The sequence below is a fragment of the Harpia harpyja genome, chromosome 12 (assembly GCF_026419915.1).
Source record: "Harpia harpyja isolate bHarHar1 chromosome 12, bHarHar1 primary haplotype, whole genome shotgun sequence".
Classification (NCBI taxonomy): Eukaryota; Metazoa; Chordata; class Aves; order Accipitriformes; family Accipitridae; genus Harpia; species Harpia harpyja.
Genome location: NC_068951.1, coordinates 5,715,047 through 5,731,902, shown reverse-complemented (window position 1 = coordinate 5,731,902; position 16,856 = coordinate 5,715,047). Strand labels below are relative to the sequence as shown.

At 67.3% G+C, this 16,856-nt stretch overlaps 2 protein-coding genes across 6 annotated transcripts; both read right to left on the bottom strand.

Moving 5' to 3' along the window:
• Positions 1-3,074: 3,074 nt before the first annotated feature.
• On the bottom strand, positions 3,075-6,252 carry ABHD15 (abhydrolase domain containing 15). The gene is given in 5 exon segments (XM_052803408.1): positions 3,075-4,042; positions 5,227-5,489; positions 5,492-5,645; positions 5,647-5,708; positions 5,710-6,252. Coding segments are annotated over 5 exon segments (1,314 nt in total). The 5' UTR covers positions 6,067-6,252; the 3' UTR covers positions 3,075-3,564.
• Positions 6,253-6,477: 225 nt separating this feature from the next.
• GIT1 (GIT ArfGAP 1) lies at positions 6,478-15,874 on the bottom strand. 5 transcript variants are annotated; one of them, XM_052803395.1, is made up of 22 exons: positions 15,725-15,873; positions 11,989-12,122; positions 11,756-11,868; positions 11,536-11,641; positions 11,366-11,452; positions 11,122-11,252; positions 10,934-11,028; positions 10,798-10,840; positions 10,567-10,593; positions 10,198-10,246; positions 10,035-10,107; positions 9,308-9,405; positions 9,117-9,228; positions 8,905-9,032; positions 8,679-8,831; positions 8,371-8,598; positions 8,207-8,260; positions 7,840-7,926; positions 7,658-7,731; positions 7,400-7,582; positions 7,196-7,259; positions 6,481-7,108 (listed from the first exon to the last, which is right to left on the bottom strand). In XM_052803395.1, the coding sequence occupies exons 1-22, from the start codon at positions 15,774-15,776 to the stop codon at positions 6,896-6,898; spliced, it is 2,304 nt and encodes a 767-aa protein (XP_052659355.1). In that variant the 5' UTR covers positions 15,777-15,873; the 3' UTR covers positions 6,481-6,895. The 5 variants fall into 5 exon arrangements, with proteins under 5 accessions (XP_052659359.1, XP_052659357.1, XP_052659355.1 ...); XM_052803399.1 differs by lacking the exon at positions 7,840-7,926 and having other exon boundaries at positions 6,478-7,108; positions 15,725-15,874; XM_052803397.1 differs by lacking the exon at positions 8,207-8,260 and having other exon boundaries at positions 6,480-7,108.
• Between the last annotated feature and the right edge of the window lie 982 nt (positions 15,875-16,856).

Here is a 16,856-nt window from a genome sequence, read left to right as displayed (position 1 = left end):
GGATTTGCTGGCAAACAAGCACCTTAACCACCGAGCTGTGGGTCTCGATACTTGCACTTCACCTGAAGGCTCCTCTGGCGGGGGGGAGGAAGGCAGTTTGGTACGTGACGATTGGCTTTGCACCCGTCTGGTGTCCTCAAAACATCCTAAAGCCATGTCCTAGGAAAAAAAAAACAAAACCCAACATTGGTTCCCTCTCTCCTTGCTTTCTCCGAGTGCACACACTAAGTCCAGGAACCAGTAAACAGGAGGGCTGAGCGTTGCCCCTGCGGATGTGAACAACCCCGGGGGGATCTTCCCCGCTGCCTCGCCCCTCCGGTCCCCTGCCCCGCTCCCCACCCTTGAGTACGGGTACCTCAGAACATGCACAGTTTGAATTTTCACTGACAATTAGTTTAATTATTGTGAGTGAAAAGAATTGTAATTATCTGTAAATATGTAGTTAACAAATTGACCTAGTTTCTGTATTTTTTAAGTTTTTGTACTAAAATTTATAGATACAGTATGTGCCAGCTAGCAAAAAGCTACTGTAATTGCCAGTCGTAGTTCAGCATGCATCTAATCCCCGAGACTTGTCAAAGTGATGCTGTAAGGAATTGTGCTTCAATATTGCGAGCTGGGGAGGCGAAGCAGCCGACGGGGCAGGAGGGCCGGGGAGGCCAACAGCCGCTCACCTGGGGCTTTCGGCTTCCAGCCTTCAGCTGGGTTTTCCGTGTTCGACTGTGTGGAATCTCCTTCCCTTTGGCGTCGTGTGCTGTGCGGTGGGCAGTGCGAGGGACAGAGCGGTGGCTTTGAGCTTTCTCTGGAGCTGAACTCAATGGGAACCAAGTTCAGGTTCTTTGCTGCAGTTTAATACCGGCTTACGACTTTTATTTTTCAACCTCTCTGGAAATGATCTGGTTTTCCCCTTCTGACTGCTTTTGTCTTAAACCTGAGATCATCTAAACCTACTGGAGGGAATAAAAAAAAAAAAAGACAAAAAAAAAAAAAAAGACTTTCATTTAAGATCGTTGCCTGCTTTTAGTGCCAGGATCACGCATTTCTATGGCAACTCTGAGCTCAGCAGAGTTTAGAAATCAGCACAGGGTTGTTAACGAGCTGAAGTACGTCGCCGCGGTTTTTGCATGGCTCCGGCAGAGCCCGACTGCAGCCGGTGGCAGCCGCGAGGGGCGAGTTTGTGGGTGCGATGCGGTGGCTTGCGGGGGTCCCGGTGTCCCTGCCCTGGCTGCGGCTGGCTTGCACTGCAAGACCTGCCGCTAAGCGAGGGATGGGTTCCTAGGAACGAAGGAAGGACCTGTGCTCCTTGTCTTGTGGCAAAGGCAAGTCCGCAAGTCGAGAAGAGCTTTGCCGGGCGTCCCGGGAAGCTGGGAGCAGAGGAGTTTGAGCGCCAGTGAGGCTGTGCTCTCCAGGTCTGGTTGTCCTGGAGGTCGTAGGGGACGGGAGCTTGTAAGGATTCAAGGATCAAAGAAGGAGAGGCATACGTGCGCGTACAGGTTTGGCTTCTGGCAAGCAAACCACCCGCTTCCTTTCTTCAGCTTTTCTTCCCTCCTAACCCCCCGCAGCTCTTCCCCCTGCTTGCTTGGAACAGGAACATTTTTTACCTGCCTAGAAACAGCTGAAAGATGGGGGGGGGGGGGCAGCCCCGATGTAAATAATTAACGTTGCAAAGTGAAGTGTGTATAACATAAAAGGCTACAGCCCTTTGGTGACTTGTAAATGCTTGAGAAGGTTGTGGTGAGACGTGGAGGGCCGAGCGACCCGCCTGGGGCTCTGCAGCCATCGCTGCCCCACCGACACCTCGGGGCCGGCGGGTCGGGAAGGGGGGGGCCCACGCCGCGTACCTTAGCTGTGGGGAACCCCCGTGGTTTAGTGGATGGGAGGGTAGCGTAACGTGTGTAATATGGATAGGAGAAGCTGTGTGAGGTGTGTATAGTGTATATTTTTTAAAAATAGCTTGCTTGTATTGTGAAGATTTTAAAGACAAACTTGAGAATTCTAGCCTAACTATTAACACAAGTTTAACATCAGTTACCCCACTGGGTTCAGAGCCTCTTGAATGTATATTCCTTTTTGTAACCTAAATGACCTATTCTTCTACCAGTCAGCCAGACATCCTATTTATATTTTTAATTTTATATATTACTTTCCAGTTGTTTTCATTATTTCCAGCATGTTTCTGGTTTTGGTTTTTATTTGTTTGGGGGTTTTGTTTTGTTTCTTTTTTGCACAAGCATTGTGTGAAGTCAAGGAAATGTTAACTCCAACCTGGTATTTTCCAACCTGTTCCCCCCTGCCCTTCCTCTCCTCCACCCATTTTGTTGGTTTGTTTTTTTTTTTCTTCCACCAACAGTTTGGGATTTTCGGGGCTGGGATGCAGCAGGTGGGAGGAGGGGATGGCTATTTTCCATTTGCAGCTTCTGTGCAAATGCCAGGTCTTTTGCCAGTCAACTAAAAACGCTTCACTTGCTGGTTGCTTTAAAAACAAAAAACAAAAAACAAAAAAAAAACCCAAAAAAGTAACCTTATCAGTCCGATGTAGACCACGACGGGAGGAGGGGAAGTGCACACCTGTAGCCACACAACCCTAGCTTTGGCTGCGAAACAAAAGCAAACCTTTCCTGGCGAGCAGGTAACCGCAAGGCAGCTCCCAGCCCCGCCGGCTGCCCGACCCCGCAGAGGTTTTGCCGGGCACGAGCTCCACGTGCAGCCGGGGCCCGAGCCCCACGGTTCGGCCGAGCCATGCCGAGGGAGCGATGTGCCTTGGGCTTGCTTTTCCGCCCTCGGTGCCTGCCTGTTCACGTGCACAAACCCCAGAGCTGCCTACTGATGACAGCAAAGCTGTTGCTGCTTTTCCTCTCCTCCTCTTCCTCCTCTTCCTCCTCTCCCTCTCCGTAAGGAGGTCCAGCTCACCACCAAGAGCTCGCCCAGCGTCCGGCCCCAGCGCCGTGGCCGTCTGCTCTGGGGCATCCTCCAGGTATGGCAAAGCCCGGCTGCCGCGGTGCCGGGGGGAAGGCGCCTGGCCGCGCGGTTTTGCACCGCAGAGCGTTAGTTAGAAAAAACACACACATATCTGCTGTTTTACTATGAACACTGGTCTGAGGTTTCCAGGCCCAGCACCACGGTGATGGGCTGTGAAGGATTTAACTAGGGGAATTAAACTCCTTCCTGCATCCATGTCTGGTAGCACCAGCTGGTATGAGTGAATCTACAGGTGTGCGTTTTCCTTCTTGTAGAAAATGCCACGAGCACTAACTGGTAAGGCTTAATGTACAGTATATTGTCAGTATTCTGGTATTCTTCTGGTTCAGCATACATTATAGCTCATATATAACCTGTATTAATTGTATAGATTGTGCATTTAAAGCTGTTACCAAGTTGTCAGAAAATAAGAGAAGAGAAAAAATAAGGTCATATGTAATATTTTGTTTGTAAGTATCCTTTGTATCATAGCAAAGGAAATGTTAAAAAAAAAAAAATCAACTGTAATAAAGTAATTTTAGTACACGGAGTGTCTGCCTGCCTTTCTGAGCCCCCCCCGCCGCCGCGTGGGACCCTGCCCGGGGGCTACCGGGTGTAGGACCTCTGCCAGGTGAAGTCGGGGGGCTCGACGGCAGGACCCCCCCACCTGCGGGCTCGCGGCAGCCCCTTCCTCCGCTCTTCTGCCCGCAGGAACTCGGCCATGGCCCTGAAGTATTCCAGCACGGCCTCGTGGCCCCAGCAGCGCCCCGGTCCCCGCCGGGGGAAGCCGCAGTGTCCCCCGCGTGGGGTCAGCAGCAAGAAGAAGTAGGGGCTGCTGCGGAATAGCTCCAGGGGCAGGCTGCGGGCCGGGGGTCCGCGGACGGGGTCGTCGGCGCTGCAGAGGCACAGCACCGGCACGGCCGCCTCGTCGGCGTCGCGTAAGGGCTCGTTGCGTTCCCAGTAAGCCTCCCAGCTGGTGGGGCGGCTCTTGGTCCGGCAGAAGAGGGCTTCCTCCAGCTCCCGCAGCGAGCGGCTGCCCAGCAGCCTGTCCACGTCCACCGCCTCGGTCAGGGACCCCACGTACCTGGGGGGACGGACGGGGGACACACAGAGGGGGGGACACACAGAGGGTGGCTGTCCTGGGGATGCTGTCGCCTTGCGTGCCCACCCTAAGCAACTGGGGGAGGGCTGCGATCCGGCCACAGCCCTGCATGCAGGGACTGGGGGTGGCCTCAACCCCCCCCCTGCAGCTGGTTTGGGGGGGGGTCCCATCCCAGCTCTTTGCCAGGGATGCTGGGGGGGGGTCCCCACAGCGCAGCCTGTGCCAACCCGGGTACCATGGCAACGGGAGGCAGCCAGCACTCTGCGCCGTTGCCGTGACAGCAGCGTTTGCAATGGATATCGGGAAATTGGGGGGGGGGGGACACACGACACAACACCCTCCTGCACCCCCCCACCACCACCTGGGCAACAGACTCCCACCCCCCCCCAATACCCCAGCCCTGCAGTAAACACCCTGCACCCACCTGGGCTTTGCTGAGACTCGATCTGGTAAACCCCCCCCCACATTTTGGGGGTTTAGCTACCATTTTTGGCCCTCATTTGCCCACCAGTGGGCCCCTTTCTGTGTGTGCCCCCCCCAAGGTCTCAGCACTGCCCAAGGAGGTATTTCTTGCTCAAGCCTTGGCATGGGGTGGTTCATCTCGTCCCAGCCCACACCAGCATTTGGCCATGTTGGGCAATGGGGACCCAGGGCATTTGGGAAGGGGGTGGCAGCTGCCACAGCCCCCCCCCACCCAGCCTGTGGGTTGGTGGTCATGGCCCCCCCCCAGCCCCACAGGGCAGACACTCGGGGTCAGGTGCGAGGGGCAAGCAGCAGTGGAGGGCGGGGGGGGGGGACAGGCAGCCCCTGCGCAGCCCCCTCCCTCCCGCCCCGGGGTTCAGCACAGGGGCTTTGCCAATGCACCCGGTGCTGCTGCGCCGAGATGCCGCATCTCCCACCCTGGGGACCCCGAGATGCTGCCACAGCCCCAGGCGGGTCAGGGGTGGCCAAGCCAGCCCCGTGGCAGCCGGCTGCAGGCTGGTGTTCATTAACCAGCGCGTTTTGCTGCTCTCAGCACCTCTGCCCCCGCGCTGGGGCTCCCGCTGCCAGCAGCAACCCCCCCCTCCATTGCATGCACATCCCCAAGGATGGCCGAGGGGCTCCCGGGGCACCCCCTTCGTACCCCAGCCCCCCCCCCCCCCCAAGGCCCAAGGGACCCCACTGACCTGCTGAGTCCCCGCTTCAGGTGCAGGAGCAGCGGCCACTCGTAGAGCCAGGGCATCCCAGCCTCAAACCAGTCCCGGCCACGGAAGACTGGGGAGATGCAGGCGGCGGCGGCCAGGCGGCTGGAGGAACCGCTCTCCCCCAGGTAGGCGAGCAGTAGCCCCGAGCCCGAGCCCTCGCTGACGGCCAGCAGCGGGGCAGCCGGGTGCCGGTAGCGTAGGTAGGTCACCGCCTCCCGCAGGTCCCCGGGGTCCCCCGAAGGGCTGGAGTCGGGGGGGTGGTGAGGGGACAGCCGTTGTGGCCCCGACGGTTGAAGATGACGGGGACGAAGCCCCGCTCCAGCGCCCGCAGCCCCAGCCGCAGCAGCTCCCCCGTCACCTTCCCAGCGGCGTTGGGGATGAGCAGCAGCACCGGGCTGGGGCCCCCCGCCGCAGCTACCCACGGCCCCCCACGGCCCCACCAGCCAGTCCAGGGCCACCAGCCCCGGCATCGGGCAGCTGCAGGAGCTCCCGGGCCACCGCCGGCTCCGGCTCGGGCGGCTGCAGGAGCTGTCGCAGCATCTGGAGCCGGGGCCAGCGCGACCACGGCCAGCGGCCCCCCCGCAACGCCGCCGAGCGCCCCAAGCTCCGCACCAGGTGCTGGGCCAGCGCCGAGGGCTTGCACAGCAGCCGGCAGCGCCCCGAGCCATCCTCAGTGATGAAGGGGATCCCCTCCTCTTCCTCCTCCTCCTCCTTTCCCGAGTCTCCAGGCACCTCCAGCATCCCTGCCCAAGGACGCCAGGCCAGGAGGCCCAGGCCGGCGAGCACCGCAGCTGCGGCCACCAAACCCTCGGGGGACACCATGGGGCGGGTGGCGGGAGCCCCGGCCGGCAGCCCCCGGTGCTCGGTGGGTTCGCAGAGCGATGGCGGGGGCCGTGCTGGGAAAGCCCTGCCCCGGGGCTGGGCGAGCGGTGGGGCCGTGCCGGGGACGGCAAGGCTGTGCCGGGGACGGCGCGACCGGCCGCCAGCCGTGGCCAAGGGGACTGGGTGAAACGGGAAGGACACGTGGCCAAGCTCTGCCCGCCGCTGGGGGGGGGGAATCCCCTACAGCCATGACCCGGGGGGGACGGGACCCCCCCCATCGCCACAGGAGCCGTGGGCCAAGGGCCCGTGCAATGCTCACACCTTTATTGATACAAATGTACAAGGACACATCTTACAGTAGGGAGCGTGGCCCCGGCGGGGGGGGCAGGACGCCCGGGGAGGGGTGTGGGGGGGGGGCCCCACGGGCGCCCCGGTCCAGTGTAACGCTACGGGCGGCCCCAGGGGTACCGGCCGCCCGGCGAAGGGCTTTGTGGGGGGGTGGGGGGGGGGTACATCGCCACCGCCGCCACGGACAGCTACACAGGCTATGTACAGGATAAGTTAGGCGCGTGCCGCGGGGCGGGCTGCGCGGGGGTGGGCAGGGGTCTGTACAGGGGGGACGCAGGCACCTACCCCACAGGCTGAGCACCAGCTCTTCGGCAGGGTGGGGGGCGAGGGGGGGGCTCGCCCCACACCCCGGCTCCCCGTGGGCTAAAGGCCACTTGCAGCCGCGCTCATCCCAGGTGCCGGCTGCTGCCGGAGGGGAGGGAGAGACGGAGAGCGCGGGGGCCGGGGGGGAGTACCGGGGTGGGGGGACGCGGGCCAGCGCTCACTGCTTCTTCTCGCGGGTGGTGATGGTGACCAGCTGTTTGGCGGCCTTGGCGATGTCGTAGGCACACTGGATGACCTGCTGGGTCAGGAGCTGGTAGTCCACGGCGGCGCCCGGCTCGGGCGGCACGGTCTTGCGGCACTCGCTCTGCAGCCGGTAGGCGCTGGCGTTGAGCAGCCGCAGGGAGCTCCGCACCGTCTCCAGCGCCGGCTTCTGCAGCGGGGGCAGAGGAGCAGCATGAGGACCCGTGCCGGGGGGGCGGTTGCGGGTGCCTGGTGGGGATCCCCCCACCCCTCCTACCTTGGGGAAGAGCGATGCCATCTCCGTCACGGCCGAGTGGATCTTCTCCGAGCAGGGCATGAAGCTGGGGACAAGGAGAACGGTGTGAGCGGCGCGGGGGGACGACGGCTCCCGACCACAGGGGGTGGCAGGGATGGCCCCGTGTGAACGCAGCCCCCTGGTCCGGGGGTCCGGAGGGACCCCAAAGCTGTGCCCCAGCCCCACCTGTCGTGCTTGGACTCCTGTGCCGCCCGCAGCAGCTCCTGGATGTTCTTGGTGACCTGCTCGGTTTTGAGGATGACGTCCTCCGTGCTGGGCAGCCCGGGGTCCAGCTCCCCATCCAGCGGGTCCAGCTCGTGGGGGAAGTCCTCATCCTTGCTCAGCTCCACGAATCGCTTCCCCTCCATGCTGCGGGGATCGACCGACCCGCCGGGGTCAGCGCCAATCCCCTGTCCCCGGCGAATCCCCAGCCCCGGCACTCACCTGATCAGGACCTCACCCGCCTGTGTGTTGTCGTAGTCGCTGTCGGTGCCGCTGCCGTGCCGGTCCAGCTTGCTCTGGAGAGGGGAGAGGAGCGGCGTCAGGCGCTGCCCAGCCCCGTCCCCACGCAGGGCTGGGGTCCCCCCACCCTGGGAGCTGCCCCCCCACGCTCCCCGGTACGTCACCATGTGCCGGGCACCGTCGGGCGGGCAGGAGAGCAGCGGGGAGGATGGGGGAAAGGGCACCGAGGAAGCAGACGGACCTTTCCGGATCTGGAGGGGGAAGAGAGGGGAAGCCGGTGCTGACCGGGGCGCAGAAGGGTCCGGAGTCGAGCCCGGTGACGTGCAGGGGAGGACGAGCACAGGGGACACCACCACCCTGCATGCAGGAACGTCCCGCGGCCACCGTCCCCCGGGGAGGTCCCCGGCCTGACCCGGGAGGTGCAGGGTGGCAGGGGGACGGGACGTCCCAAGACGGCACGGAGGCCACATCCCAGGAGGGGGACGGCCACCACGTTCCATGCAGGAGCTGCCCCCGCTGCGGCCCCCTTACCCGGTACACGCTGGCCGGGATGTGCATGGAGTACAGAGCCTCGTCCTCCACCTCCTGGTGACACAGGAAAGGTTATGGCCCCGCGGGGACGGGACCCAGCACCCTGGGGGGGCTGAGGAGACCACTGCACCCCAAAAACCACCCGCCCACCCCAGCACACTCACCCCAGCGCCGAAGGGCTGCAGCCGCGTCACCAGATCCTCCACCGGCTGCCCGAAAGGTTTCAGCGCCGAGCCTGGCTCGTACATGGAGAAGGCCTGGCGGTCCCGGCGGTGCGGGGGGGCTGTGCCCGGGGGGTGACCGTGCTCCGGCCGCTCGCTGGGAGCCGGGGTTGGGTGCGCCGGACCCGTCTGCTGCCGGATCTGCGTGTTCTCTGCCTGCAGCTTGTGGATCTGCAGCCAAGGGGGAGAAGGCATCAGCGAGGAGGGGGGTATGCTGAAGCCGGGGGGGGTCCCACCGGCCCCGCACCCACCTCACGCTGCAGCCGGCGCAGCTCGTCGCTCAGGCTGTTGTTCACCTTCATCAGCTGCTGCACCTTGGCCTCGGAGGCGGCCAGAGCCTTCTTCACTTCCAGATATTCCTGCAGCGTGATGGGGCCGTCCGAGAGGTCGGAGGAGTCCATGCTCTGCGGGGAGAGGGGCTCAGCGCCGGGATCCCGGAGCCGGGATGGGGGTCCAGGGCAGGGGTCTGAGGCTCACCCTGGCACGGTTGTTGCGGGAGGCGTTGCGCAGCAGCTCCTGGTCCGTGTCCTCGTCGGAAGCGACGCTGTCGTAGTCGTGCTGGTCGTCCAGGTCACTCTGGCTCCGCAGCGAGTAGTCGAGGGCGTCTGGGGGAGGGCAGGGGGGTGCTGAGCACAGGGCAGGGGGGGGGGGGGATGCTCAGCCCCCCCTCGCTGCCCCTCATCCCTCACCTGTGGGGCTCAGCAGACTCTTCCCTTGCTGCCGGCGCTTGGCTTCCCCGAGGATGTCGATGAGCAAGGTGGCAAACTCCCTGGCGTTGAACCTGGCCAGCTTCTGCCGGCCCTGGGGAGGGGGGTAAAGGGGGTAAAAGCAGGGGTCTGGGTGCAAGGGGGGGGGCACGGGGTCTCGGGGAGGGGTTCACCTGGTTGCGTGTGGCCGAATACTCAGGGTTGACAGGGAGGAAGGGGACGGCGCTGCGCTCCGTCACCAGCGTGCTGTGGTTCTGCGTCGTCAGCCACACTGCGGGCAGGCACCCGGTGTCAGACCCCCGGGGGGCTGCGAGGGCCGGACACCCCCACCCCCCCGGAGAGAGCGGGCTGCAGGGCCCGGGGCCAGCGGCAGAGCCGGCAGGACGCAGGCGCGGGCGCGGGCGCAGGGCCAGCTTGCCGGGGCTGGGAGTGGAGCCTGACCGGGCTGACGGGAATGGCTTCCCCCGGCCACCCCGCGGGGCTGGGGTCCCCCCCGCGCCCCCCAGCAGGGACCCCGAGCTCCTCACCCTTTGGGGCATCAGCTCTGCACCCCCCCAGCCAGCGGGGAGAGGGTTTGGCGTGCCCGTCGGTGCCCACCCCGCCGTGGAAATGGGGTGGCCCTCGCCCCACCACCCCCCCAGCTCAAGTGTATCCCTCCAGGCTGAGCCCCCATCCCCGGGGTGTCCCGGCACCCACCTCCAGCAGCACCCCAACCCCGGCACCCAGCGACGGCCCCTCGCGCAGAGAAAACCTTCCCGGCCGGAGGAATGAGGAAGGAGGGGCCTGCGGTCCCGGCGGACGGATCTCGGCCGTGGCCCCGCTGACTGCTCCTCCCCACGCCGTGACGCCTACCCCAACCCCAGCCCTGGGGGGGGGTTGCACCCCGTGCCCCCCGCTCACCCGCGTCGTTCTCCCGGCGATCCACCTCGTCGTAGACGTCCATGGCCAGCTCCTCGAAGAGGCGGTTGCTGAGCTGCAGCGGGACGAGGGATGGCGTCAGGCAGGATGGGGGGAGCGGATGGGACCCCCCCCAGCTCCCAGCCCTGCCCCGGCCCCCACTCACCGCCTGCAGCTTCTTCTTGGCTGCTTTGGCCAGCTCAGAGAGGTCCAGGCTTGGGGGGGGGGGGGGGGGGGGAGTGTGAGGAGGGGGGAGACACAAAGTGGGGGTTATTCCTGGCCCATCCCCACCGAAACGGCCCCCAGCTACACCCCACCAGGACAGGGACCCCCTCCCCAGGCACGGGGGGCTTCACCGAGCGGGGCTGGCGGGCAGGCACGGGGGTGTAAGAGGTGGCAGGGGGCAAGAGGGACCCCCCCCTCCCCGGGTGCCCCCCGGGTGCCGGGCTGGGCCGAGCGGCCGGGGCTGCAGGGGGGACCCCGCGCCGGCGGCACAGGGGGGCTCCCCCGGAGCCGAGAGCCGAGCGGACAATACCTCTGTGCCATGCACTTTGGGCGCACCCTGCGCTCCGGAGAAGGCAGCGGAGGGAAGAACAGGATAAAGGCGGTCGTTAAACGCGCGGGCAAGTGGACCCCCACCCGCCCCCCCCTAGGGATGCTCCAGTGCCAGTCACGGGGAGGTGACCGGGGTCCCCCCCTCGGCCCAGCGGGGACGCCGGGGGGGACATGGGACAGGGCAGCAGGGCCGCGGGCGCCGGGCACTCACCTGTCGGCCATCTGCGGGATGATGTAGTGCCCGTTCTTGTGGTCTGCGCAAAGAGAGGGGTGGTGAGCTTGGGCCCCGTGCCCCCCCCCATGGGGGCTGAGCCCCCCCACCCCACCCCCGGGACCCCCACGCTCACCCGGCTTTCTGCCACAGAGGTAAAAAGCCAGCCGGTCGGTCAGCTCATACTGGCACTCCACCAGTCGCTCCGCCAGCTCGTGCTGGGCTGCCTGCCTGTGAGAGGATGGGCAGGGGTGATGCCCACCCTAGGGGAGGGGTACAGGCAGGGGTGACCCCCCCCCCCACCCCACCATTCCTCGCCCTCACCTAGCATAGTCGATGGGGGTCCGGCCGTTCACGTCGGGTGCCCCGGGGTCGGCTCCGTAGACCACCAGCAGCTCTGCCTGCAGGATCTGCCCGGCCTTGGCGGCCACATGCAGCGGCGTGGTCCCCTTCTCCTGCGGGTATGGGCAGCCTCAGCCCCGCAGCCTGCCCGCGGGATGGGGCTCCAGGACGCCCCCCCCAAACCCAGCAGCCGTCCCCAGGGACCCCGAGCCCCACCAACGCTCACCGGGTGGAAGAAGTTGGCCTGGGCGCCCAGCGAGAGCAGGCGCAGGCACGTCTCCAGGTTGCCCGTCCGCACGCTCGAGTGCAATTGCTGCGGAGGAGGGAACCGGTTAAGCGGGGGGGTGGAATCTGTCCCCACCACCCAGGGGGTGTCCCTGCACCCCCCCACCCCACCTTGCTGAGGTCCTTGGCAGTGACACCGTCGTCATCCCGGCAGGGCAGCTTGTGGACGAAGGCCAGCATCTGGTACTTGGCGCGGATGAACTCCGACTTGGTGGGGCTGGGGGCGGGATGGGGTGGGGGGTGGGGGGCACAGCAGGTTGCGGGGTGAGCGGGGAGGGCAGTGCCCGGCCAGCGCAGACCCCCCCCTCCCCGAGGCGTGGGGGGCACTTACTGCACTTTGTCCTGGGGGTTTGCCTTCCGGCGCCCGCTCTGCACTTGGGCCGGATCCAGCAGCGAGTGCTCCCAGATGGAGTTGGCCCCGTTGCTCGCCAAGGTGTGAACCATCTGCGGAGGAGAGGCAGGGCCCGGTGGGTGCCGGGGGTTGGGGGGGGGGGTCCCTGTGGTGTGCGTGTCCCCATCATCGTCCCCCCCCCCCCGCCGTGTCCCCGTGGGGTCGGCACCCACCTGGAGCAGGGTGGCGGGCCAGGGGCTGTGGCGCAGGTGCTTGACGATGGAGATGTGGCGGCCCAGGCTGCGGTGCACGCTGCAGCACTCGTCGCAGATGAGCACCCCGCGGTTGATGGAGGCCCAGCCGGGGTCTGCGGGGTGGCATGGGGGTGTCACGGGGGTGTCACCGGGTGTCCCCGCCACTCAGGTCCCCTCCCCATCCCACCCCGCTGCTTCTAGGGCGGGGGGGGGACACGCATTGCCACAGCGATCGTTTCCCTGGCGACGGCGAGGGGCTCGGCCCATCACCAGGGGAAACCCACAGGTTTCCCCTAGCAACCAGGCACCAGCCAAATTGGGGGGGGGGGGGGGGGGGCCAGGATTTGGCCTCCCCCATCAGGAGGGCGGCCGATGGCAGGGACGATGCCAGCGCCGTGGCAGCACACCCCGAGCGAGGGCACCCTGACCGGCTGCAGCACCCGGCGAGGCCGCGCACCCCCTGAGCCCCCGGCTGGGCATTTTTGGGGAGGGGGGGGGGGGGTCCTGGACAAGGACAGCGTGGCCCCCAACGGTGGGCACCCACAACCCGTGGGGTCCCACGTACGGTGGTCACCGGCTCTGCAGCCTCAGCACCCCACCCCAGGCCAGCCCCACAGGGCACCCCAGCTCCCGTAGCCCCCCCCCATACTGCCATAGCCCCCCCAGCCCTGGCTGCTGGCCCCGGCCAGGCCGGACTGGAGCCCTTTGTGTCCCCGTCGGGAACAAAGGACCGTTTGAGCAGCCGCGCCGGCCCCGCGCTGGCACCAGCCCCGGCACCCGCTGGGGCTCCGCTCCCGGCCGGGCGGCACCTCCCCACACCCGCACCCCAAAAAATGGGTCCTGGGGTTGGCCTGGGTTGGGGCGCGGCCCTACGGGGTGGCTGTGGGACCGCAGATGCCGGCGGCAGCACCGAAGGCAGGATTTGGGGATTCCCCCCCCCCCACGCTGGGTCACAGCCCCCTCCCGTGACACGCAGCCAGGCACGGGGCGACGATGCCGAACCGTCCCTGGGTGGTCCCTCCGCCGAGTGCCGCGGGGGAGTCCGGCCAGCCTCTGCCCAGCCACACCGCCCCTTGTTTCTGTAGGGCCTACACAAACACAGCACGGCCCCACGGGAGGGGGGGAGCCCCCCCAGCCTGGGGGGCACAGGGTCTAGGGAGGTGGCAGCACTGGCCGGCCACGATGGCCCCGAGGGGGTGACGGTGGCCCCGCGACCCCACAGAGGAAGGCAGGCGGGTGGGCGACCGGGCCTCCTGTGGGGTCCCGGACCCCTCCCCATGCCCCCCCCCAGAGAGCCCTGAGGATGCCATTTTGGGGGGCACCCAGCCCTGCAGTGCTGCAGTGCCCTGAGGCCAAGGTGGGGTGGTTGGGGGGAGCAGTGCCCCCCCCCAGCCTGGCAGCGCGGCACACACAGATGGCAGCGCCTTGGCAGCCGACGCGGCGGCATCTGTGCCTTCACGCCCGCTGCCCACGGGGCGCTGCCGGGAACAGGACGCTCCGAGTGGGGGGAAGCCGGCCGGCGAGGCTGCCCGCGGCCCCCCGACCCGGCGGATCTGGGGTACCCCTGGGGACGGCACCCTTTCCCGCTGCAGGGGGCAACTGGGATGCGGTGGGATGCGGGTGGGCATTGCAGCAGCTCGGGGAGCGCTGGCACGGGGACACCCCCAACCCTGGGAGGGATCCTGGAGCCCCAAGGGAGCTCCCGGCACCTCCATCCCTGCACCGGGGTACGGGCTGACGCTGAGACCCCCAACACTCAGCCCCATACTGGTGAGGGGAGGGCTGGGGCCGGCTGGCATTCCCACCCGGGGCCATCAGAGCGGATTTGGCCAAGGGGAGCCCGGGCAGAGGGACCGGGGCACCCCACGTGCCCCCCACCACGCAGGGCTGGGCAGCGCATCCCCGGCAGCGGTGGCGGGTGCTCCCGGCGCAGTAGGAAGCGGCCTCTGGACTTTATAACTCATTTCCTCACATGGCTGCCGGGCGATAAGAGATTGGAAGAAACTGGTTTCCATTTCCCCCCGCCCCAGCAGGGAGCCTCGGCACCGCCCCGGGCACCCCGAGCCCCCCAACACGGGGGGGGGGGGGGGGGGACCCGCCCGGAGGTAGGGCAGCCTCGCGCCCACGCGTGCCGACGGCTCTCCTGGCAGGATCCGGCCATTGGCACGTGGCCGGAATAATTTCGGCACAGCCTTGGCCCGCGGGCAGCTTTCCGGGTCCGGCTCAGAGCGAGCCTCGACTCTCAGCCCCATTCATTCATTGCCGTGGGGCCACCCACGCCGGCCATAGGCAGGGTTTGGGGGTCCGGTGCCACCGCGGGCAGGGTTTGGGGGTCCGGCCTCACCACGACGCCCACGGGCTCGTGCCCGGTGCGGGGGCTGCGGGCACCGGCACCACCGGGGATACGAATCATCTTGCCCAGGCTCAGGCTCCGGCTTGCAGCGCAACCGCCGCCGGCCCGGCTCAGCCTGCCTGCACCGCCAAGTCCGGATCTGGCCAGCGTGGGTGCCGGCTGTGGGGTGCTGGGGGGGCACAGGAGGGTGTCCCCCCCCATCCTGCCATTTGCAGGGTCCTCGGTGCTGCTGGCACCAACCGGCACATCCCCAGCCTGCGCCAGCAGCCCCCACACCAAAGGGTGCAAAGGCTGTGGGTGGTGCACGGAGGCGTTGGGTGCAGTGGGGGTACACTGGGTGCACCGGGGCGGCACTGAGGAGGGCACGGGTGGTTATCGGGGTCACATTTGGGGTGTACTGGGAGATGCCTAGGGGGGAAGGGGATGCACCAAGGGACCCCAGGGGCCTCACCAGGGTGTTGCACTGGGGGCACGTCAGAGGGCTCCGGGGGGGGGGCAGAGCAGGGGACTCAGTGGGGGGCCCTAGGGTGCACACCGCAGGGTGCAGAGGGGACTCACCGGGGGGGGTCCTGGGGGCACCCAGGGAGGTGCAAAGGGGCCTCGCCGCGGGGTGTAGAAGGAGATGCAAAAGCGCTCCCTGGGAGCATACTGGGGGTACCATGGGGCACGGAGGGGGCTCACGGGGGTGCTGTGGGTGTACGGGGGGCACTGCAGGGTGCAGAGGGGGCTCACAGGGGTGCTGTGGGTGTACTGGGGAGCACCATGGGGTGCAGCGGGGGCTCACAGGGGTGCTGGGCATGTACCGGGCGGCACCATGGAGTGCAGAGGGGGCTCACGGGGGTGTTGTGGGTGTACCGGGGAGCACCGTGGGGTGCAGCGGGGGCTCACAGAGGCGCTGTGGGTGTACGGGGGGGCACTGCAGGGCGCAGAGGGAGCTCACGGGGGTGCTGTGGGTGTACGGGGGGGCACTGCAGGGTGCAGAGGGGGCGCACGGGGGTGCTGTGGGTGTACCGGGGAGCACCGTGGGGCGCAGAGGGGGCTCACGGGGGTGCTGTGGGTGTACGGGGGGGCACTGCAGGGCGCAGAGGGGGCGCACGGGGGTGCTGTGGGTGTTCCGGGGAGCACCGTGGGGCACAGAGGGGACTCACGGGGGGGTCCTGGAGCCGTACCGGGGAGTGCAAGGCAGGTTCCTGCCCAGGCTCCGGGGGGGGGGGGGGGGGCAGCACGAGGTGCGAAGGGCCCCGCCGCTGGGGCGGGGGGGGCGGTAGGCTGGCTGGGGGGGGGGGGGGGGGGGAATGGGTCGTACCGGGGTCGTAGCGGGGGGGTCCGGTGCCGGTGCCGGGGGAGGGGGGCAGCCCTTACCTGGGGCGCTGCAGTCGGCGCACACCTCCGCCCGCGGCGCCTTCCGGGACATCCTCAGCGGCGAGGCGGGCCCGGGCCCGGGCCTCTGCGCCAGCGCGGGGCGGCGGCGGCGGCGGCGGCACCCCCGGGCCCGCCGGGGGAGGGGAGGGGGGGGGAAAGGGGGGGGGGGGGGGAGCGCCGGGCGGCGGGGCGGGGCGGGGGCGGCGGGGGCCCGGGGCCGCGGAGCGCCGGGGGCTGCCGGCTGCTCCCAGCGCCCGGCGGCTCCGCAGGAAGCGGCGCAGGCCCGGCCCCGGCGGAGGAGGGGCCGCACCGCCCCCGCCCCGCCACCGGCAGCGGCGCCGCGACCGCCCCGCACCGGCACCGGCACCGCCCCGCGCCCGCAACACCCCCCCCCCCCCCCCCCGCCCCGCTCCCGCACCGACAGATGAATCCGCATCCACACCGGCACCCGCCACCCAGCACAGCCTGGTCGCGGTCCCGGTCCCGGTCCCGGTTATCCTAACCCAGGTCCTGGGTATCACCCCCGGTTCTGGTTCCAGCCCTCAGCACGCCCCCGCCTGCTCCTGGGCATCCCCCTGGCCCTGACCCCCGTCCCAGTCCTCGGTGCCCTCCTGGTCCCATTCTCAGACCAGGGCACTGTCCTGGTCCTGGTCCTGTTCATCATCCCCGCTTCGGGTGCTGGGCACCCCTGTGGTCCCGGTCCCGGTCCCGGTCCTGGTCCTGGTCCTGGTCCAGGTCCCACACACCCCAGTCCCAGCCCTGGCCACCTCCCACTTGTCCCAGTCCTGCTCCGGACACCCCAGCACCAGCTCTGGGCACTCATCCTGGATCCAGCTCCAGCCCTGAGCACCCCCCCCAGTCCTGTTCCCGGTGCCAGCTCCGGCACTGTGCACCCCACTCCTGTGCACCCCCGCTCTCCCCACCCTGGCCCCAGCCCAGGGGTGCAGTGTGGGCAGCCAGGGTCAGACTGGGGGTCCGGGGACACTGGGGTTCCCTCCCTGCCCCAGCAGTGCAGGCAGGACACTGCACTGGGGATGTGCGGGACGGGCCACAGCATTCCCGGGGTGTTCAGCAGGAGATTTTGGGGGGACTGGGGACCATTTGGGGTCTGTTGCTTGCTCTGGGATCCTAT